Below are 23,676 nucleotides of genomic sequence, written 5' to 3'. Positions count from 1 at the left end.
CACTGAAGTAATCCAGTCTATTACAGTATCATTTAATTTGTATAAATGTGGTTCAGAGTCTCTCTGAGTAAGCCCCATCATTGTAACCCAAATAAGCTCTGGTTTTTAACTCCAGTTAAAAAGCATTAGCTGCAGTTGATGTTTATTGCATTAATATACTTCTGAATCTTCTTCTATAGGGTCTAAAACAGAGATTTACAGAACTCACTCTCTCTCTTTATATAGAATTAAAAGGGATGTTGGCTAGACTAGGAAATTAAAACAAATTGGAAGAACGCAGTGGCAAAACACTTTTGTAACACTGCCAGGCGAACCATACTGATATAGTCATTGGAAGATGCACTGTAGAACCAACAGCAATAGCAATAGCAGTAGACTTATATGCCGCTTCATAGGGCTTTCAGCCCTCTCTAAGCGGTTTACAGAGAGTCAGCATATTGCCCCCAACAATCTGGGTCCTCATTTTACCCACCTCGGAAGGATGGAAGGCTGAGTCAACCCTGAGCCGGTGAGATTTGAACCGCTGAACTGCTGATCTAGCAGTAGCCTGCAGTGCTGCATTTAACCACTGCGCCACCTTGGCTCATAACCCCAGCTGTAGTACAGGGGTTAAAGCAGGGGTGAAATCAACTTACCTTTGCTACCGGGTTCGCAATTGTGAGCGCGCCCCAGTGCTTGTTTCACTTGCGCGGGCCACCTCTGTGTGCGCTCAGTACATTCCGTGTATTTTTTTAGAACCTCTTCTGTAGGTGTGGCCTGCTTTGTGGGAGTGACTTGCTGGCCATGTGACTGGGTGGGAGTGGCTTGCCGGCCATGTGACTGGGTGGGCATGGCCAACTTGTCAAATGTGGTGAAACTCACTTAACAACGCTCTTGGCGTTAGCAACCAAAATGTTGGCTCAGGAACTCTGGCATTGAAGTGTGCAAGTCTTAAAGCTGTCAAGTTACAAGATCCTTGCATCCTTAACCCTTTAGAAAAAAAAAACCCCAGGGGTGTTCAAAATTGACAGCTTTAAGATTTGTGGACTTCAACTCCCAGAATTCCTCCTGTCGCTCTTCATCTTGATGATGTGTGGACGGGTGGAGGGGAGGGAGCTGGAACCGGTTCTAAACGGTACGGTAGATTTGTGGAACCTCTTCTTTAGAAGAGGTTAGAACTGTCAGGAACCCACCCCTGCTTCCGTGCATGCGCAGAGTGTCAAAAACGGGACGTGATGATGTCCGGGCAGGTGGGAGGAGCCTCCCGGCACCACTGCTATTGGTTCGCCCGAACCGAACCGGTTGAATTGCACCACTGGGTTAAAGTAATAGAATTAGAACCAGGGAAACTTGGTTTCAGCTTTACCCACAGCCATGGAAACTCAGTAACCGTAGGCCTATTGAGGCTGTTGTGAAGGGGAAAAAAAGATGGAGAAAATGCTGCATTGAACTGCATGATGAAAAGGTAGGATATAAAACCCAACAAGTAAATAATAACTAAACTTGACTCTTTAATTTCAACACATACAAACACATCTGTTAAAGTTCCACTAATTTCAATGGGGGTGGAAAATTATATAGCTGTATGAATAAAGTCACCAAGAATAAAGTTTAACTTGAAACAGACTTTTAACGTTTGGAGAATTTTGGATCAGAAAGGCAGATTTGAAATCTTAAATCATAGATCTGGAACTAAATGGTAATCCAAGACTCTTAATTTCTCCTCTAGCTGGAATGACATTATATTAAGACAGGGCCTTGAACAATGTGCTTCAGATACTTAGGGAATATTCATTTTAATACTGGGAATAAGGAAATGTGCAGTGGACATATAATGTTTCTTTGGAAATAAATCTGAAGTAGGATTTATTTCCAAGACATTACAGTATTGTATTTAAAATAACATAGCTCAATCCTAGATGAAGATTACAATTTAGTCATTTCTAATCAACCTTCAGAGCTGTAATCTTATATACATTTAATTCCAGGAGTTGGAATTCATTGGCACATGAGCACAAAAGAAGGAATTAGTCTACTTTCTGTATACTACAGCTCTTCAGCCAATAAATAACCATGAAACATTTCTCATTATTACACATTTTTATTAGCGGTTCTTTTAAAAAATAAAGATGAAAGAACTAATATCCCAACAATATAACTGTAAAAGAGAAAAAAAAATGTGCAACTTTTGCATTTACAAAATACATCAAAATACAACTGAACTAGGCAGTTACATTTCCAGGAACCACTGAACTCTAAATCATACATATTTTAAACAGATTGAAAATTATTGAGCAGAAGGAAAAGAAATATACAAATTCAGATACAGAATAAGCCCAAGTGAATGAATGAACACAAATATGGCACCTTAATATACAAGGTAGCACAATCCGTTCCCAAACTAAATACTAATATTCATTTTAATTTCTTGAAAGCAGCAATAAGCCACCAGTTTCAGATATACGAGCCTGAAAAACGTGCATTCAAATAAAAATAAAAAAATTGCAATTGAACTCAGATTGATTGTAGGCTAAGTAATCTTTGATGCAATTTCTTACTTTGGCATTTATTTTCTGCCAACATACTGTGAGCTGCCCCAGATCACTGTTGCAGATGTCGGCTGCAGCTTTTTTATATTAATCTATGCTTAATCTTTTAAATCCGATCAAAATATTGCACAGATAAAATGGGGGGGTTCCTTTGGTGGTGGCAAATATTCAGTATAAAGAAGTTGGATATTAAAATATGGATTGAACAGCTTTGGATGCAGAGGGGGGTTGATTCTTTGAAAAAGCAAAATAAAAAAATAAAAAGAATATGGATTATATAGGATCTCTGGATCTCAGACTTGGTTTCTGTGGAGTGTATAGAGTTGAAAACACAATTGCTGTTCTTGACTATACAAATGTGTAGTTTACAGAGAAGACAGCAACTTGAAATGCTAGGAGCTTTCCAAATTTCACTACATCTGCCAGAAGTGCTGCATTCTCTGTGTCTTGAATTACAATAATACACGGAAAAGATTCCCAATCTTGTAACTTCCTTTATTAGTTTTTACCAATAGGAAAGGGATTAAACTGTTATGTTATTCTAGGGTTATAGAAAGATTTCAAATTGAATATTCACCTAGATATTATAAATCGTATTAGGTACAGAAACATTTTATTATTACGTTAAAAAACACAACTGCGAATTATTTAGCTCTTGGCTTAAAACATAAAATAGCACTACCTTCAAATTTAAAACAATTTTTATGAAAGATTAGTGGAAGATGAAGGCAAGCATGTCTCAAGATTAAGATAATGTATTTGCGTCAAATATTCCACCGTGTGTTTTTAAAAAAATATTATTTAGCTGTGGATAGGGGAAGAAAACAATGTTATTGCAAATGTTCTCAAATCATCAAGTTATTCCACAGAAAATATTTCATTATTTCTGTGGGTGAAACCATTGAGTCACCGGAGCAATATCTGCTATATAAATCAAGTGTAGCCTCGTTGTATAGATGTGTGAAGGGAAAAAAAATGCTACAAATTTTATGGAGAATATATTTTTTTGATTCCTTTTATTGGCATATTTGAACAGGCAGGCTGAAAATGAAAGAAATAGTTGTTGGCTTACACATTGTGGCTGGAGATACTGTATATCTGCAACTTGGATGATGTGAACGCAGATGGATTTCTGGGACCATGAGGGTTCCACCACAAAACCGCGTTCAACTAAAGCGCGCTCGACGAAACCGCGTAGCTGACGTCATCACAGTGCAACGAAAAAAGCATGCCGTTTAAGCTAAAGCTAAAATTAACCCCTAAACCTAAACCTAACCCACCTAAACCTAACCCTAACCCTTAACCTAACCCTTAACCTAACGTTAAACCTAATCCTAACCCTTAACCTAACCCTAACCCTAACCTTAACTTGAATCGGCTTGCTTTCAAAGCGCTATTTAAAGCGCCCTTTTTTCTCCGCGGTCGCTGTTGTCGCCCTGCTGATAACGTCAGCGACGCGGTTTAATCGGGCGCGCTTTAGTGGAGCGCGGTTTTGTCGTGCCACGACAATCTGCATTCAAGTGTTTGTGGGAGGAAGTGTTTGTCTGAAATGGGGATAAATAGCGAAGCCAACGAAAAAGCTTTCACATGCTGAGTACAAGAGATGGAATGTTTCACCCAGACTTTACATCCCCCAAAGAGCTCTTGCAGAAATTAGCTCCAAATAATGAGTACCCTACGGATTTCTTTACAGACTTCTCTACTTGATATATTACTTGAATTGCCGAGAAGCGCGTCGAAGCGTTTACCGGAGCATATTCTTTATACTTTATTCTTGTGATTAGCATAGTTTGGAAAACCAAACTGGGAAACCATAATATTGGAATATTTTAAAGGCATGTTGCCGTAGATGCTAGCCAATTTATTAAGGCAGTACGACCTTTGCAGCAAGTGTTCTGCCCGGTGCCACATCCCAGAATAACCACTGTTGCTTTCTTTTTCTAAATTCCTGATGTCTACTGGCTTCACGAAGATACCCGATGGCTTTCCAATATGCTTGGCTACCAAGAAATTCATGGCGATATCGTCGCAATTTTGAGTCTCGTCGATCATGGCGTGAACAGCTTCAGGCTGCTTTTGAAAAAGTTCTAGATAGGCGCTGTTGAAGAAGGCCGCTCCTATTAGGATCATTGAATACTGGTCTCCATTGCCAATGACAGGACCCTGAAGTTCAAAACTCCCGTAGCTGAAAATCCCCGCGGGGCTGGGGATGTGCTTTCTGGGAACAAATCCAACGATCTGATCTGGAAATTGCTATAGGAAAATAAAAACATCATAATATTGCAAATAAAACCAGTTGCAAAAGATTTATAGCAATAGCAATAGCAGTTAGACTTATATACCGCTTCGTAGAGCTTTCAGCCCTCTCTCAGCGGTTTACAGAGTCAGCATATCGCCCCCACAGTCTGAGTCCTCATTTCACCCACCTCGGAAGGATGGAAGGCTGAGTCAACCTTGAGCCGGTGAGATTTGAACCGCTGAACTGCAGATAACAAGTCAGCTGAAGCGGCCTGCAGTACTGCACCCTAACCACTGCACCACCTCGGCTCTTATGACCCAGTAACAAAAATATACACAAAAAAAGACTTGTTTATAAGATGTTCCCCACGCTCAAGTTTACTATCACTGCAAATTTAGCCGCCTTTTGTGACATATAGTTAAAATGTTGATGAGTAGAGTTCAGAAAAAGCCCTGATCTTTAATATTGGCATGCTTTATGTACTCAATAGGGCCCAGTTTGCCTATGTATTCTACAGATATTTGTGTTGTCTTCTCTGCTATATTATAAAAGATCAGGGTTAATTTTTTTTCTCCTGCATCTCATTCTCAGACTCACTGAGATTATTTCTGAAAATCCAGAAGAGGTTTGGTCTTGTGGGAAGCTTCCACATCAGCAATATCCTGAATTTAAAGAGTAATTCACATATTAGCAATAGCAATAGCAGTTAGACTTATATACCGCTTCATAGGGCTCTCAGCCCTCTCTAAGCGGTTTACAGAGTCAGCATATTGCCCCCAACAACAATCCGGGTTCTCATTTTACCCACCTCGGAAGGATGGAAGGCTGAGTCAACCCTGAGCCGGTGAGATTTGAACAGCCGAACTGCAGAACTGCAGTCAGCTGAAGTAGCCTGCAGTGCTGCATTTAACCACTGTGCCACCTCGGCTCTTAGAAAAGGCACCAAATTTATAATCTGTATGATACTAAGAACTCTCTTATAAGAACCAATATTATTGATTTCCAAAGGGCGCAATTGAAATACTTGCCTAAGGGGCATAGGGAGATCACAGCAAAGGTAAGATTTGAGTTAAAAGTCTTTTAGAACTGGTGTCACTACAGGTAGTCCTCGACTTACGACCACAACTGAGCCCAAAATTTCCGTTGTTAAATGGGACATTTATTAAGTGAGTTTTGCAACCTTTCTTGGGGGTACTGTTAAGTGAATCACTCTAGTTGATAAGGTGGTAACCCAGTTGTTTAGTGAATCTGGCTTCCCCGCTAACTTTGCTGATCAGAAGATCATAAAAAAGAGATCCCATGATTTTGGGACACAGCAACGGTCATAAATATGAAACCGGTTGCCAAGCATCCGAATTTTGATCACATGATTGTGGGGATGCTGCGAAGGTTGTGTAACTGTGAAAAATGGTCTTAAATCCCTTTTGTTCAATGAGATTGTAACTTTGAACTAAACAGACTGTTGTAAGTTGAGGACTATCTGTATGCTATACCAACTCTCAAAACACACACAGAATTGTAATGAATTCAGTTTGAGTCAAATTTGCAAAAAAAATTATACTGCTAATATCTATATTTGTGTGGCAGAGGGGAAAACCATGAGTTAAATACAAGGTGTTGCAAGATACAAAAGAAAGGAGGACTGGGAGATTTAATTTGAAGTTATATTTTGCTGCCTGCTTTTTGGTCCGGATGATAGAATAGAGGTTGCTAAGAAACAGGAGACTTTTGGAGTTAAGAGAGGCATGATTTGAGATTTGGACTGCATAGCTATCTACAGTATAATAGAACTAAGGTTAATGTAGATTTTAAAAACCATTTTGTTTAACCTGACGTACTGAGAATATGGAATAGATATAAATTTATGGAATAGATATAAATGTGCCCCAAAATACTGTACAGGGTCTCAGCATAGAAGCATTTTATAGAAAAGAAATGATTATTAAACACAAGTGATTGAGTGATATATTAGAACTTTGTCAAGGTGAATGTAGAATAACAATAAGAGAAGAACTGCATAATAAAATAGATTAAAATAGTGGTGCAGTGATTAGAATGCAGTGTTGAAGGCTAATTCTGCCCAAGGTCTGGAGTTCGATCCTGACAGGCTCAAGGTTGACTTAGCCTTCCATCGTTCCAGGGTCAGTAAAATGAGGATCTACATTTGTTGGGGGCAATATGCTGATTGCTGTAAAGCATTATGGGTGCAGTATACAAGTTTAAGACTCTTAAGTGCTATTGCTAAAAATGTTGTAATACATATGAATCAATGGGAGAATATGTAGTTGAAAGAACTGAAATTTAGAGTAATACCACAGTCTTAAGGTGAATTTTTATAAAATGCTGTATTGTTGGTACATTCACTGGAAAAAATGGCTAGGGTGTATAAAAGTTCTTCAAACATATGTTGGAAATGTAACAAAGATGAAGGCACATTTTATCATGCTTGGTGGATGTGTAAAGAAGCCAAAAAAAATTGGATTGAATTATATACAATAATACAGAAGATTTTCCAATTGCTTATTGTGGTGAGCCAGAAGTGGGTACAACAGCTTTATTTATTTATTTATATTTATTTATTTAGAAATTTTATATTGCCGCCTACTCGCACGTGGCGATTCAAGACGGTTCACAAAGATATTTGCTTGCATCCTTTGGTTCCACCACAAAACCGCGGTAGACTAAAGCGCGCTCGACGAAACCGCGTACCTGACGTCATCCCAGCGTGACGAAAAAAGCACGCTGTGAGCGGTAAAGCTAAAATTAACGCGTAAACCTAAACCTAACCCCCCGAAACCTAACCCTAAACCTAACCCTTAACCTAACCCTTAACCTAACGCTAAACCTAACGCTAACCCTTAACCTAACCCTAAACCTAACCCTAACGCTCAACCTAACCCTAAACCTAACCCTTAACCTAACCCTAACCCTTACCTTTACGTGAATCGGCTTGCTTTAAAAGCGCTTTTTAAAGCGCCCTTTTTTCTCCGCGGTCGTATTTGTTGCGCTGCTGATGATGTCAGGTACGCGCTTTAATCGGGCGCGCTTTAGTGGACCGTGGTTTTGTCGTGCCACGGCATCCTTTGACCTGCTTCTTCAATGAATACTTCCCTATTCTATGTAACTTATCCTCGGAAGTCTGAACGTTTAAAACAGTGGTAGTCAACTGGTCCCTACTGCCCACTTGTGGGCGTTCCAGCTTTCATGGTGCGCGGTACGGGTTTTGTCCGACACTGAAGCACTTTCCTTTTTAAAATTTAATTGACTTCCCTACTTTATAAATCACCATTACTGTGGAACCGGTGGGCGGTTAGAAAATTTAACTACTAACCGAGATACAAAAGTGAGCCGTAGGTATTGACTACCCCTGGTTTAAAAGAAGTAAGACAGATGATCTTGATAGACAGGCCATATCCTTTACCAGTGATAGACAAGTGTAAGAACATGGCAGAAAAAATGCAGAAGTGGTTCAGGCAGACACCTCTTTAATTCTCCTGAGTATAAGGGCAGGGGAGTGAGGAATAAAGCACAATCACATAGCCAATCTCAATAAAAGACAGTTTTAGTCTTTCTGTGAAGCTGATTTCTTAGTTTTGCCTACATAATAGGGCTGACCGCATGCTTGCTCAATGAGCTATCTAGTATGGTGGCTGTGTTAGGTCCGTGCAGTGCTTCAGATTCAAATGTGCTATGTGTGCATTGCAGCTGTTTGCAGTTCCTCAAGCCAAATACTTCTTTTCCTGGGATTAAAAAGCAGCCCTAACTGTTTCTTTATAGGGATGGATGTTTTTGTCTACATCAGGCGTGTCAAACTCGATTTCATTGAGGGCTGCATCAGAGTTGTGTTTGCCTTGGGGGGGGTGCATAGCCAGTATAGGCATGGTCAGATCAACATTATCATGCCTGTGGTGACCTGAGTACTCTGCCAGTGAAAACGGGCTCCGTTTTGGCTGTGACGGCTTCCTGTAACCCTCTGCCAGTGAAAATGGAGCTCCATTTTCCTTGACAGGGCCACTGTGGGCCGGTCCTTCGCTGTTTCCATGGCAGGCCAGTTCTAAGCATGCCGTGGACAGCATCCAGTCCCCGGGCATTGAGTTTAACTCCTCTGGTCTATATGGTCAACAGCTACTGGTCACTAACAGCCTTTAACAGCCCCCAGCCTGCCGGAACAGCCAGGACTTAGTAGCTTTACGGAAGGCCAGGAGGGTAGTAAGGGTCCGGATCTCCACGGGGAGCTCGTTCCAGAGGGCCGGAGCAGCAACAGAGAAGGCTCTCCCCCGGGGGGTCGCCAGCCGGCATTGGCTGGCAGATGGAACCCGGAGAAGGTCAAGCCTGTGCGATCGAATTGGTCTTTGGGAGGTAATCGGCAGGAGGCGGTCTCTCAGGTACCCAGGTCCGATGCCATGTAGGGCTTTATAAGTAACAACTAGCACCTTGAAGCAAGTCCGGAGACCAATGGGCAGCCAGTGCAGCTCGCGGAGGATAGGTGTAACGTGGGTGTACCTAGGTGCACCCACAACCGCTCGCGCGGCTGCGTTCTGGACTAGCTGAAGTCTTCGAACACTTTTCAAGGGCAGCCCCATGTAAAGCGCATTACAGTAGTCCAGTCTTGAGGTCATGAGGGCGTGAGTGACTATCTAAAGTGCCTCCCGCTCCAGATAGGTATACATAGAGCATCTTTGGAGACCAGTACAGTAACATGACTCAAAACACTTTGGGTACCAAATAAACATGCAAAGCAGAATGTTAACGTTACCTGCCAAATGGAGAAAGCGAAAACGAGGTCGTAGGCGCTCACTAGGGTATCATCATCCATCATCAAAACAGCTGAGTGGAGAAAAATGCATTTTAATGAGTGCCTACATTTACTGAGCAAAATACTTACAACAGGTTGAACAATATTCATTGTGACTGGAAAACCCAGTTGCCCTTTAGCAGGATTTTGCCAAATTCAAGAGAACCCGAAATACGTTATCAGCAGCTAAAATGTTCCCTCGTTCCCAAAAGGAAGAATAATTGGTGAAAAAGCCTCTGGATCTCATTATACCAGTGGTTCCCAAACGTGGCAACTTTAAGACTTGTGGACTTCAACTCCCAGAATTCTCCAGCCAGCTCAGAGCTGGCTGGAGAATTCTGGGAGTTGAAGTCCACAAGTCTTAAAGTTGCCAAGTTTGGGAACCACTGCATTATACCAACAATCGCAGTTGTTGTTTATGTTTCATTCTGTGCAACATGAATTCAAGCTTTTAGATTCAAATGGATTCTGCTTTGTTGAACAGGGCTTAATTAACTCTGTAGTAAGAATGTTTATGTTTTCAAGTGTAAGCTGGGTTCATATATTGCTGCAATCTCTATTTTTATCGTACTCTATGAATGCACCACAATCAGATTTCCTTTCTCCAAAATTTCTGTTATTAAATTAGACAGTTGTTTACGTGAATCTTGACTCATTTTCCCACCTTTCTGGCCCCAGTCGTTAAGTGAATTACTGCAGTTGTTAAGCTAGTAAGACAGTTTTTTAAGTGAATCTGGCTTCCCCCACTGACTTTGCTCTTCAGAAGGTTGCAAAAGGAAGATCACATGACTCCAGGACACTAAAAGCATCATAAATATCAGTCAACTGCTAAGCATCTGAATTTTGATCATGTGACCACGGGGATGCTGCAACAGTCATAAATGTGAAAAAATGGTCGTAAATCACTTTTTTCAGTCCCGTTGCAACTTTCAATGGTCCCTGTTGTTAAGCTTAGGACTACCTGTACAGATCTCCTGCGGTCACTTACGATCTGAGAGGTTTGGCGGGAGGGTCCATTCTTTCTCTTCCCGTTATGTAGCTTTGGCATACCTGCTATATCTTATCTAATCGTCATCTAGGCCGTGACCCGTCAAAACCGCGCTCGACTAAGCCGCGCCCGATTCAACCGCGTCGCTGACGTCATCAACAGGGCAACAACAGCCAGCGCGGAGAAAGAAGGGCGCTTTAAATAGCGCTTTGAAAGCAAGCCGATTCAACTTAAGGTAAGGGTTAGGTTTAGGTTAAGGGTTAGGGTTAGGTTAAGGGTTAGGTTTAGGGTTAACTTTAGGGTTAGGTTAAGGGTTAGGGTTAGGTTAAGGGTTAGGGTTAGGTTAAGGGTTAGGATTAGGTTTAGGGTTAGGTTAAGGGTTAGGTTAAAGGTTAGGATTAGGTTTAGGGTTAGGTTAAGGGTTAGCTTTAGGGTTAGGTTAAGGGTTAGGGTTAGGTTAAGGGTTAGGATTAGGTTTAGGGTTAGGTTAAGGGTTAGGTTTAGGGTTAGGTTAAAGGTTAGGATTAGGTTTAGGGTTAGGTTTAGGGTTAGGTTAAGGGTTAGGGTTAGGTTAAGGGTTAGCTTTAGGGTTAGGTTAGGGTTAGGGTTAGGTTAAGGGTTAGGATTAGGTTTAGGGTTAGGTTAAGGGTTAGGTTTAGGGTTAGGTTAAAGGTTAGGATTAGGTTTAGGGTTAGGTTAAGGGTTAGGGTTAGGTTTAGGGTTAGCTTTAGGGTTAGGTTAAGGGTTAGGGTTAGGTTAAGGGTTAGGTTAAGGGTTAGGATTAGGTTTAGGGTTAGGTTAAGGGTTAGGTTTAGGGTTAGGTTAAAGGTTAGGATTAGGTTTAGGGTTAGGTTAAGGGTTAGGTTAAGGGTTAGGTTTAGGATTAGGTTTAGGGGGGTTAGCTTTAGGTGTTAATTTTAGTTTTAGCGTTTACAGCGTGCTTCTGTCTCCGTGCTGTTGTCGCCCTGTTGATGACGTCAGCTACACGGTTTGGTCGAGCGCGGTTTAGTCGAGCGCGGTTTTGTGGTGGAACCCATTTAGGCCCCCTTTCACTTCTTTTCTCAAGCTCTTTCTCCCATACCTTGTGCAGCTGCATGGATTATTCATCAATAACTCCTCTCTTTCATCAACAGCCCCTTCCTTGTAAGCCGTCATCATTACCGATAGGGAGGTAGAATCAGATAATGAGAGAGAACAATAATTACCTTTTGTTTCCAGCTCCGGGAAAAGCTGCAGTCTATTCCGCATGTGATTTACTGTTTGTGCTTTGAAGATGACAGGGACAGGATGAGGCCCCAAATTATTCCACGTTTCTTCGGGGGCTTTCTCCCCGACGTTGTTCCACACAACTATCACTTTCTGCAGGTGAGGCATGGCTTGATAGTGATTTAAAAGCTTCAAGAGTAAGTCCGTTCTGTTGTAGGTCTGCATGATGAGAGTAAATGAATCTGAAGCCAACTGGCCTTGGGACTTCCTCTCCCTTCGCAGAGTGAGCATTTTATCTTCCTTAATATTGGGTAGTAAAGCTGTTAATGCACCTGCCACCAGAAGCAGCAAAAAAATCACGATAGAAGAGAAGTGGAGTAGCCGGACACCCATAATTCTTCCAGGTAGCTTGCAGGTATGGTAAAACCTTAAGTATTTGGGAAAAAAAAGAGGTGAAAGTTAGTCAATCGTTCATGATCATATAATGTTATATACAAAATTAGCACCAACACAAAGGCTAAGCAGTTTCTTTAAGCTGGCTGCTTGAAATTTAGGAAACGAAAGCAAAGCATTCCCATCTTACCATATCCAAAGTATAACCTAACAACTACACAATTCCACAACTGTATAGAAGACCAGGACTGATTGTACAACTTGAGTTAGACTGTTTTAGTTGGACTTCATGACATTAATTGGGCTCGTAGATGACCTTCACCCATCTGGGATGGATAGTTCTCCTTGATCTTTTGGTGGCTTACTAAAAGCATACTCACTTCTCACATTGGTCTAGAGTAGTTTACTAATCATCAAGAGCATATCACCCCCATAATCTGGGTCCTCATTTCACCCACCTCGGAAGGATGGAAGGCTGAGTCAACCTTGAGCCGGTGAGATTAGAACCGCCAAACTGCAGCTAGCAGTCAGCTGAAGTGGCCTGCAGTACGGCACTCTAACCACTGCGCCACCTCGGCTCTTAGCAGGTTAGAAGGATATCATAATTTATGGCAGTGACATTGAACCCTTTGGCTTTGGTATATCAAAAAGGCCATGATTCTCAAAAACTCAACATATGAGATTAGCCTGAAGCAAACTGATCTTGTGAGTTGAGAGGGATATTTTAACCACCATTCCCGTTAAGCAAATAGGAAACATCCCAACCAGAAGGTGGCGTTAGAGCCACCTTAACTTTGGGGCCACCTTTATACTGGATGGTCTAATTCAGGGGTGTCAAACTGGTGGCCCATGGGCCGGATGCGTCATGCGCAGGCCACACCCACCCAAGTTCCATGAATGGGAAAAACATCACAAAACATCACATGACAGCAGTCGACAGTGTCAACTGGCGACTACCCGGCCTTCTCTGGGGCTGCTCCGACCCTCTGGAACGAACTCCCCGTGGAGATTCGTACCCTCACCACCCTCCAGGCCTTCCGCACAGCCCTTAAAACCTGGCTGTTCCAACAGGCCTGGGGCTAAAGACTCGCTGCCCCACTTCGAATGGTATGATTGTTGTGTTTTTTAACCATGTATGGTTTTATGTTTTTTGTAACTTTGTTTGTTTTTCCCACCCTTTGAGTTGTGAGCCGCCCTGAGTCCCTTCAGGGAAAAGGGCGGCATACAAATAAATTAAAATGAAAAATGAAATGAAAATGAGCAACATGACACGGTAAGTTTGACCCCCGTGGTCTGATTCGTTGATGTAGAGTCGAGCACGAATAGTCTTGCTTCTCCACATAATCTATCCGTGTCCTCAAAATCCACAATCTGGAAACAATCCCTACGAATAGGATGAGTAGTTGCCTAATTATCTTTCTATTCCTTGACCTAACGCTGGATTCCAAATTGAGGAATATCTAAGCGAATTTCATTTCATTTCATTTCTTGAATTTCTATGCCGCCCAATCCCGAGGGATTCCGGGCGGCTTACAGAAATGAAAAAAAAATTAAAAGAATTTTTAAAAACAATGGGACACAACCAAGTTAAAAAAAGGAACACAACAAACACCCAATCGAAAGGAGGCTGGACCTCAATCAAGGGGTCAACAGCCCCAGGCCTGCCGGAAAAGCCAGGTTTTAATGAATTTGTTTGCGAAGAATTTACATCAGCCTTGGAAATTTGGATTGCTCTGGTTCTCTTCTCCCAACATCTTGGAGGAGATGCCACATAAATTAGAAAAGCATCAATGTGTTAGCCTATGAACTGCCAGGGGGACAGAGAAGGATTTTCTTTTTATTGCGTTGACATAGAATAGGATATTAAATGGTCCTTAAAAGGGGTCGCTTTACGGCAAGTGGTAGAACTGGGTAATTCTCACAATTATATGCTCAGTTGTATTCATCCTGTGTGTTCCTTTGTCTTCTCCTATGTCAACCTTCAGGATCGGTCAAATCATGGAACAGACAATACAAGGACTACTGAGATTTTATTGTTATAGTATGAGGTATAAAAACAGAAAAACCTGCCAAGCATCCCTCTTATACTTTTTCTTATACAAAACAGAAACCAGTTGAAGTCATTTTGAATTTCTTTCCCAGACTTTCTCCTTTCCCAGGACTGAGTTATCATTTACTTAGTAGATCTTGCATTCCTTCCTCAAAGTTATTTCTGTATTCCTCTACAATCTTATTTGTTTCGTTATGCTCGGTTCCCTAATAAACCAAGATGCTGAGTTCTGATTAAGAAAAGATGCTTAAAAATGATAATGTCAACTTCCTGGAACCTGGATCTGGTCCATAGATCAGCCACAGGGTGCAAAAGTTATTGCAGATAGAGACAAGAAGGTTCAACGTTCATTTTATTTATATGCCGCTCTATTCCCGGCGGGACTCAGGGCGGGAAGGGAAACACAAGAACTACAACAAAAAGTACAAGGAATTTAAAACAACCAACAGCCACACGATTCGAGAGGGGAAGGGAACTCATCGACCCCAGGCCTGCCGACACAGCCAGGTTTTAACGGCTTTTCAGAAGGCCTGGAGAGAGGTGAGGGTCCGAATCTCTGCGGGGAGCTTGTTCCAAAGGGCCGGAGCCGCCACAGAGAAAGCCCTCCCCTGGGTAGTAGCCAGATGACATTGGCTAGTAGACGGAACCCGGAGGAGGCCTAATCTGTGTGATCTAATGGGTCTTTGGGAGGTAATTGGCAGCAGGCGGTCTCTCAAGTACCCAGGTCCAATACCATGAAGGGCTTTATAAGTGACGACTAGCACCTTGAAGCGTATCCGGAGACCGATCGGTAACCAGTGCTGCTCGCGGAGGATAGGTGTAACGTGGGTGTACCGAGGTGCACCCACAATCGCTCGCGCGGCTGCATTCTGGACGAGTTGAAGTCTCCGAATGCTCTTCAAGGGCTGCCCCATGTAGAGCGCATTGCAGTAGTCCAGTCTTGAGGTCACGAGGGCATGAGTGACTGTTGCGAGTGCCTCCCGGTTCAGGTAGGGACGCAACTGGTGCACCAGGCGAACCTGGGCAAATGCCCCCCCTGGTCACAGCCGACAAATGATGTTCTAAGGTCAGCTGTGGGTCCAGGAGGACTCCCAAGTTGCGAGCCCTGTCTGAGGGGCGTAAAATTTCACCCCCCCAGCCTGAGTGATGGAATACTAACCAATTTTTGGGAGGGAAACACAACAGCCACTCGGCCTTGTCTGGATTGAGCGCAAGCTTGTTAACCCCCATCCAGACCCTGACAGCCTCCAGGCACTGGCACATCACGTCAACCGCTTCACTGAGTTGAAGGGGAGTTGATGAGGGCACAAGGTGATTCAAGAGTATATAATGGGTGCATATGAATTAACAGATACATAATACTTCCCTCTGAACAAATATGTGCTGAGTGAGGGTAGCAGGATGCTATTTTCAGAACAGGAACAACTTACATAAAATTCTATGCAAAAAAGATTTATGCGGCAATACACTGCAACATTGGTGGGAGGGGAGGTGTATATATAATTATAAAATGTTATAATCTTAGCATAATAGTGGGACTGATATTGAAAAGAGACTGCTCAGGCGCTGACTTCAAATCAAAGGAGAGGTTTCAAAGGAAATTTAAGGTTGTGTAATGATTAGATTACCAGATTAGGCAAAAAGAGATCTAGATTCAAACCTTCACTTGAATTGGTGACACTTGCTCAGGCCCTATCTCTACCAACAACTCTTGTGATGGGGACAGTGGTGGGATTCAGCCGGTTCGCACCTATTCGGGAGAAGCGGTTGGTAACTTTCTAAGTAGTTCAGAGAACCGGTTGTTGGAAGAAATCTTATTTTGGTTTTTCCCACTTTACAAGGGCTAATCCTGTAAGGAAGGCAGGAAGGAAACATTCTGGTGTTGTTTCTAGCCTCATCTTTATTGACCTGCTTACAGAAACTGCCTCTCCGGTTAACCCTTATTACACTGTCACAGTTACGGTGAAGCGCCCATCGACCTGAGTGACCTTGAGTTGGCCACGCCCACACGGTCACATGACCACTGAGCCCCACCTACCCAGATAGTCATTAGGGCAGAGAACCAGTTGTTAAATTATTTGAATCCCACCACTGGATGGAGAGATAATGCATGCTGCTCTGAACATCAAGATGGTATATAAGATTAAGATTAAATTTATTTGTATGCCGCCCTTCTCCGGGAGGGACTCAGGGCGGCGAACAACTCAAAAGGAGAAAAGGGGATACAAAGACAATACACGTAATTAAAATACACAAGAGTCATACAGCCATACAAGTCGAGAGGGGGGGGGGAACTCATCAACCCCAGGCCTGCCGGCACAGCCAGGTTTTGACGGCTTTCCGGAAGGCCCTGGAGAGAGGTGAGGGTCCGAATCCCTGAGGGGAGTTCATTCCAGAGGGCCGGAGCTGCAACAGAGAAGGCCCTCCCCCGGGTGGTAGCCAGATGGCATTGGCTGGTAGACGGAACCCGGAGGAGGCCGACCCTGTGCGATCTAACGGGTCTATGGGAGGTAATTGGCAGCAGGCGGTCTCTCAAATATAGAGATGACAAATGAAGTCCAATGAATAAAGCAAGGAAGGCCTCCATCAAACAGCAAGCCCAAAAATAGGCTGGGGATAGGACAGTTAAAGAGAGCAAAATCCACAGAAATGAAAAGCTAAACCCGAAAGAAAATGGAGAGAAAATGCTTGTGTTCATACGCAGAGATAGGCAGCACTTTTGAGGTGGAAACCATTTAAAATTCTGAAAGCAACCGGGAGGTGTTCTTACAAAATGGCTGCCATGCTTTGCTTATCGCGAAACATTCCGTTCATCAGATGGTGAACTGCTTTTTACCATCATCACAGCGGGATACTTACTGTGGCTAAAGAAGTCTTACAGAAGAAACTGGTGATCTGCACAACGCCAGCTTCTGTACTGTGCTAGAAATGTGTTTTGCTTTTATGAATGTTTAATAACTCAGTTAAGTATCAATTCCCAAATGTTAAGAGATAGTACAATTATAGTAGTTATAATGTTCGTCAGGATGGGGAAGCCAATGTTCAACTGATTGAGCCACTGTCATTCTCTCTCATCTACCTACTTCACAGATATGCTCTTTATGAAGATAAAATAAAGACGTATTGATATAAGATTCTTTGAGCTCTTAGAGGAAAGACAAGATATAAATCTAAGGAATAAATTTAAAATAAAGAAGTACCACCTGCTAAAATAAGAGCCGAGGTGGCGCAGTGGTTAGGGTGCAGTACTGCAGGACACTTCAGCTGACTGTTATCTGCAGTTCAGCGGTTCTAATCTCACTGGCTCAAGGTTGACTCAGCCTTCCATCCTTCCGAGGTGGGTGAAATGAGGATCCAGACTGTGGGGGCGATATGCTGACTCTGTAAACCGCTTAGAGAGGGCTGAAAGCCCTATGAAGCGGTATATAAGTCTAACTGCTATTGCTATTGGTATTGTTATCTGCAGTTCAGCGGTTCTAATCTCACTGGCTCAAGGTTGACTCAGCCTTCCATCCTTCCGAGGTGGGTGAAATGAGGATCCAGACTGTGGGGGCGATATGCTGACTCTCTAAACCGCTTAGAGAGGGCTGAAAGCCCTATGAAGCGGTATATAACTCTAACTGCTATTGCTATTGCTAAAATAAATGTTCAACTTTGTGATTGTTAAAGTGTTTCTGGATTAAGTCTAGGGATATCCAAATTCTAATCTTCTTTAGGCATGAGTGCTGACTGAATAACTTTGGGAGAGTCGTTCTCTCTCAGGCCTAGATTTGGGACATCTAAAAAAATCTGCCTCTGGCAGTAGATTAGCATGATAGATTATGGTTCATAATTTTCAATGAAGAGATTATGCGTTGGATTGAGTGACTGATACTTAATATATAAATGATATATACACTGTGGTTCAGCAAATCAATCCAAGTATCTCTGCGTAGGAAGCCAAGTAGCGGTAACATTTTTACATATTTAAACACGGACAATGCTATGTCTTTCCTCTACGCATTGGAAACAAATCATGTTTTAATTTCTAAAAAGCAGGAAAAGCAATCTAACAGAGGAATCCTATTTGGCTGAACTCACCTCATTCCTGCAAAGGGAGCTTTCTTCTGTGTTTATCGGGGTTCTTGGTTTAGGATAAACTTTATTTCTGTTGGAAAATGAAGTAACTCAAAATTAGGCATTGTCGTATTGCTTTAGGAGCTGTGCTATCCTTCCCCAGTTTGATGACCTCTCAATAGGTTCTACCACAAAACCGTGGATGACAAAATCGTGGTCGACGAAAGCGCGTATGTGACGTCATCACAGCGCGACGAAAAAGATCGAAAAATGTAAAAATAAAGCTAAAACCTTCCCCTAACCCCCCCAAACCTAACCCTAAACCTTAACCTAACCCTAAACCTAACCCTTAACGTAACGAAAAACCTAACGCTAACCCTTAACCTAACGCTAAACGTAACGCTAACGCTCTAACCCTAACCCTTAACCTAACCCTAACCCTTAACCTAACCCTTACCTTTATGTGAATCGGCTTGCTGTAATTTAATTTTTATTTCAATTTTTCGATCTTTTTCGTCGCGTTGTGATGACGTCACATACGCGATTTCGTCGACCGCGCTTTTGTGGAACGCGCTTTTGACGGGTCACGCTCTCAATGTACTGAATTTACTGAATTACTGAATTTCTAACTTGCACACAGGCACAAGATAATAGGATCTAGCAAAGACGTTTGTAGACAAAACCTTTTCCATTCCAAGTCTGCCTGTTAAATGTTGTTAATATTTCTACAGTCTATCACTGCAAAGAGACAAGATCTGACATCTTTGTTTTTGTATACACTTTCCTGCCAAAGTATGCAATCATGCCTTCATTACGCGGCAACTTCTATAATGAGGAGCCACTGAACGTAAACTCACTTCCAAACAGACCACACATTTAGTAAACAAAAACAAGGAAACTGTTTTCAACTGAATGTTGTCTTGCTCACCAGATGGTTTAATTTTTTTTGCTGACACATCACATCTAGATCAAAGCATTCATCAGTCCTTATTTTAAGGAGGTTACCTATGACTAAGCTTCTCTTGCACAAAAAAACTGACAATATCGTTAGAGAGGGTACACATAGGAATAGGTTCTTTGACCCTATTTCTCTGAAATCATCTTGAAGCAAGGCAACTGATTTAGGACAAAAAATATTTATTGAAAATTTGTCCTTGGGTTTTATGACCACCTCACCTGTTTAGTGTGCGCTTAATATTTTCTATTTGCAGTTTCATATTATACAACTCAGGAAGAGAAATAGGTTTCAATCCCAAACGTGTGTGTTTAGACTACAAGAGTTGCATGTCAAATATGACAGTAATACAAAGCTGCATGGTATAAGGCAGTGGTTCCCAAACTTGGCAACTTTAAGACTTGTGGACTTCAACTCCCAGAATTCTCCAGCCAGCAGAGGTCTGCTGGCTGGAGAATTCTGGGAGTTGAAGTCCACAAGTCTTAAAGTTGCCAAGTTTGGGAACCACTGGTATAAGGTGAACGATTAACACTGCCTTTCGCCCCTGTATAAAAGGCAGGATGTGAATCCATCAAACATATAAATAAATAAGCCGACATGCCTTTGATGAGTTCTTTCCGAGCACCTTTCCGTAACTGTCGCACTATTGGACTTCAAATCCCAGAATTCGCAGGAGTAGTCCAAGATATGTGGATGGAATGAGCATGGGGAAGGCTTATTTCTGAATAAATCATCTATGAGTTTCCCTAAAAGCTAAGCATAGGGTAGCACCTCACTTTTTTTAGGGGGATACCCTCCTATTTTTAATACATCTACAGCAAAATATTATCTTATAGGCACCCAAGTCTGTAAGGAAGCTGTTTGGGATATATAGTATGAAAGGGTTGCATCAAAGCACCTCACTTTTTTTAGGGGGGATAACCACCTATTTTTAATACATCTACAGCAAAGTATTATCTTATAGGCACCCAAGTCCGTAAGGAAGCTGTTTGGGATATATAGTATGAAAGGGTTGCATCAAAGCACCTCACTTTTTTTAGGGGGGGATAACCACCTATTTTTAATACATCTACAGCAAAGTATTATCTTATAGGCACCCAAGTCCATTAAGGAAGCTGTTTGGGATATATAGTATGAAAGGGTTGCATCAAAGCACCTCAATTTGTTTAAGGGGGGATACCCTCCTATTTTTAATACATCTACAGCAAAGTATTATCTTATAGGCACCCAAGTCTGTAAGGAAGCTGTTTGGGATATATAGTATGAAAGGGTTGCATCAAAGCACCTCACTTTTTTTAGGGGAAAACCCTATTTTTAATACATCTACAGCAAAGTATTATCTTATAGGCACCCAAGTCCATTAAGGAAGCTGTTTGGGATATATAGTATGAAAGGGTTGCATCAAAGCACCTCAATTTGTTTAAGGGGGGATACCCTCCTATTTTTAATACATCTACAGCAAAGTATTATCTTATAGGCACCCAAGTCCATTAAGGAAGCTGTTTGGGATATATAGTATGAAAGGGTTGCATCAAAGCACCTCAATTTGTTTAAGGGGGGATACCCTCCTATTTTTAATACATCTACAGCAAAGTATTATCTTATAGGCACCCAAGTCCATTAAGGAAGCTGTTTGGGATATATAGTATGAAAGGGTTGCATCAAAGCACCTCACTTTTTTTAGGGGGATACCCTCCTATTTTTAATACATCTGCAGCAAAGTATTATCTTATAGGCACCCAAGTCCGTAAGGAAGCTCTTTGGGATATATAGTATGAAAGGGTTGCATCAAAGCACCTCACTTTTTTTTAGGGGGATACCCTCCTATTTTTAATACATCTGCAGCAAAGTATTATCTTATAGGCACCCAAGTCCGTAAGGAAGCTCTTTGGGATATATAGTATGAAAGGGTTGCATCAAAGCACCTCACTTTTTTTAGGGGAAAACCCTATTTTTAATATATCTACAGCAAAGTATTATCTTATAGGCACCCAAGTCTGTAAGCAAGCTGTTTGGGATATATAGTATGTCAGGGTTGCATCAAAGCACCTCAATTTTTTTAAGGGGGGGATACCCTCCTATTTTTAATACATCTACAGCAAAATATTATCTTATAGGCACCCAAGTCCGTTAAGGAATCTGTTTGGGATATATAGTATGAAAGGGTTGCATCAAAGCACCTCACTTTTTTTAGGGGGGGGATACCTCCTCAATTTTTTAAGGGGGGATACCCTCCTATTTTTAATACATCTACAGCAAAGTATTATCTTATAGGCACCCAAGTCCGTAAGGAAGCTGTTTGGGATATATAGTATGATAAGGGCTGCTAATCTTGCATCAAAGCACCTCACTTTTTTTTTAGGGGAAAACCCTATTTTTAATACATCTACAGCAAAATATTATATTATAGGCACCTAAGTCTGTAAGGAAGCTGTTTGGGATATATAGTATGAAAGGGCTGCTAATCCTGCATCATAGCACCTCACTTTTTTTAGGGGAAAACCCTCCTATTTTTAATACATCTGCAGCAAAGTATTATCTTATAGGCACCCAAGTCTGTAAGGAAGCTGTTTGGGATATATAGTACGACAGGGTTGCCAGTGACGCAGAGACGAATATACAACTCCTTCTCCTCCTGGCATTATGAAATCTCCGCATCACCCTAGTTATTTATTTTTCTCGTCCACAAAAGAAACGCAAAAAGGACAACCAACGAGGGGGATCCAAGCAAAGGATCCAGTAAGGTTGTTGTTTGGATCCAATATCCTCTTTTTGAGCCCCTCGGTTTACGTCTTTCCCTGGATCCCCCATATATTTCTTCTTGCTCGCCCACCGCCCCCCACCCGGCCCCGTATAACGACCCTGCAATTTAGCCTCTTCACCGCCATCCACAGTTTCAGAAGAGGATCCCCGTTGCTCACCTGCAACCGAGCGGGTGGTGGGAGGAGGCCGAGGCGCCCGGGAGCGAGCTCACATGATCAGCCGCGGCGCGGTGGCCTCGGGAAGGAAGGGAAGCCGTTCTCAAACGCCGGCTTGCAAAAAACCGCCCGGCGCTGCACCGCACGATCCAAATCTTGCAATTAAAAAAACATCCATCGCAACGTGGGATGCACGCAATGCAAAAAGAAAAAAGAAAAGGGGGCTGGACCCCGGTCCCCGCAGCCCCTTCCTTGTTCGAGTCCCTGCGCTTCCTGTCGAGAGAAAGCGCCCCTCCTCTAGGCGGTTGCAAATGCAATTGGGGGGGGGGGATACACAAGTCGGTAATAATAATTTTGCAGGGATTTCGGCCCCTTTTTGTCTTTTTCCAAGCTATTACTGATCCCCCCCTCCCACCCCCAGCTGTAAAGCCTGTTTTGGGCGCGCCCTCTCCTTGTTTGCAGCCTCTCCTATTCTGGAAAGGCTGCAGAAGGATAAACCATGTTCGGTTATGCACAGTATATATGTGACTGTACGAAATGAAATGAAAATAAAACATATTTACATAGAAGGATAAACCATGTTAAAAGCCCATGGCAGGCAAAATCCAGGAGTCTGCAAACAGGCCAACGCGTTTTAATTCAAAGACTAACCTTTTGATAATAATGCAAAGATCTACAGACGGGAATAGAACGACTGTGGGCAAAAGAAAGCAAAGGTTTAGCGATAGGGCAGTTTGGGTGCAAGTCCAAAACAACTGGAGCTGTCAGCATTGACAAAAATCACTATAAAATCAAAATGCAAAAGGCAGCTTTACTTGGAACAGCTTATATCCTGCAACCTACTTTTAACATCATCCTATAACATCTGCCTAGTCCAGGTCCTTGGGAAGGACTTGATAGGGAGATAAAAAGGTCAAATCCAGCTTATACATCTGGCTGACTGTGTGAAAAACTATAATAATGATAACAACAACAACAATAATAATAATAATAATAATAACAACAACAACAACATACTCACCTGCTGCAAAAAAATCACACAGACTGATTATAAATTGTGGCACGATTCAGTAGCACAAATGATCCATTGGAATTTGGACAAAAATTATATTCCAAAAGCACTGGAATGACATTTAAAAGAGTTAAAAATTGACGAAATCACCTTCAGTCAAATGCAAAAAGCCGCACTGCTTGGATCTGCACACATATTAAGAAAATACATTATGATGTCCTAGGCCCCTGGGTGGGGCCCGACTAGTAATCAATGCCAAATCCGGCGAAACTACTGGCCGCTGGGATACAATTCTGTTGTTGCGAATAATAATAAATTGTGGCACAATTCAGTAGCACAAATAATCAATTGGGATTTGTGCAAAAATTATAATATTAAAACAGCAACAAACTGGTGGGAACATCAGCCTGAAAAAGTCACCGAAAATCAGATGGTCAAGATCTTGTGGGATTTTCGCATACAAACGGACAAAATACTGGCGCATAATACACCAGACATCACACTAGTTGAGAAAAATAAGGTTACAATCATAGACA

General features: G+C 42.1%; 1 protein-coding gene across 1 annotated transcript; it reads right to left on the bottom strand.

Moving 5' to 3' along the window:
- Positions 1 to 2,060: 2,060 nt before the first annotated feature.
- On the bottom strand, positions 2,061 to 22,396 carry EXTL2 (exostosin like glycosyltransferase 2). The gene is made up of 5 exons (XM_087719237.1): positions 22,132 to 22,396; positions 18,280 to 18,346; positions 11,756 to 12,183; positions 9,524 to 9,594; positions 2,061 to 4,781 (listed from the first exon to the last, which is right to left on the bottom strand). The coding sequence occupies exons 2-5, from the start codon at positions 18,282 to 18,284 to the stop codon at positions 4,290 to 4,292; spliced, it is 996 nt and encodes a 331-aa protein (XP_087575363.1). The 5' UTR covers positions 18,285 to 18,346; positions 22,132 to 22,396; the 3' UTR covers positions 2,061 to 4,289.
- Positions 22,397 to 23,676: the final 1,280 nt, after the last annotated feature.

This window comes from Thamnophis sirtalis, unplaced genomic scaffold (genome assembly GCF_051295495.1).
Source record: "Thamnophis sirtalis isolate CommonGarterSnake01/CBP01778 unplaced genomic scaffold, rThaSir2_p1.2 scaffold_7, whole genome shotgun sequence".
Classification (NCBI taxonomy): domain Eukaryota; kingdom Metazoa; phylum Chordata; class Lepidosauria; order Squamata; family Natricidae; genus Thamnophis; species Thamnophis sirtalis.
This window is presented reverse-complemented; position numbering and strand designations above follow the sequence as displayed.

Excerpts from the sequence above, each read along its gene's own strand:
- EXTL2 (XM_087719237.1), bottom strand. Across the intron at positions 9,595-11,755 it reads CCCGGAGCTGGAAACAAAAG|CTGTTTTGATGATGGATGAT; the intron begins GTAATTATTGTT and ends TTCTCCACTCAG. Across the intron at positions 4,782-9,523 it reads TCGCTTTCTCCATTTGGCAG|CAATTTCCAGATCAGATCGT; the intron begins GTAACGTTAACA and ends ATTTTCCTATAG.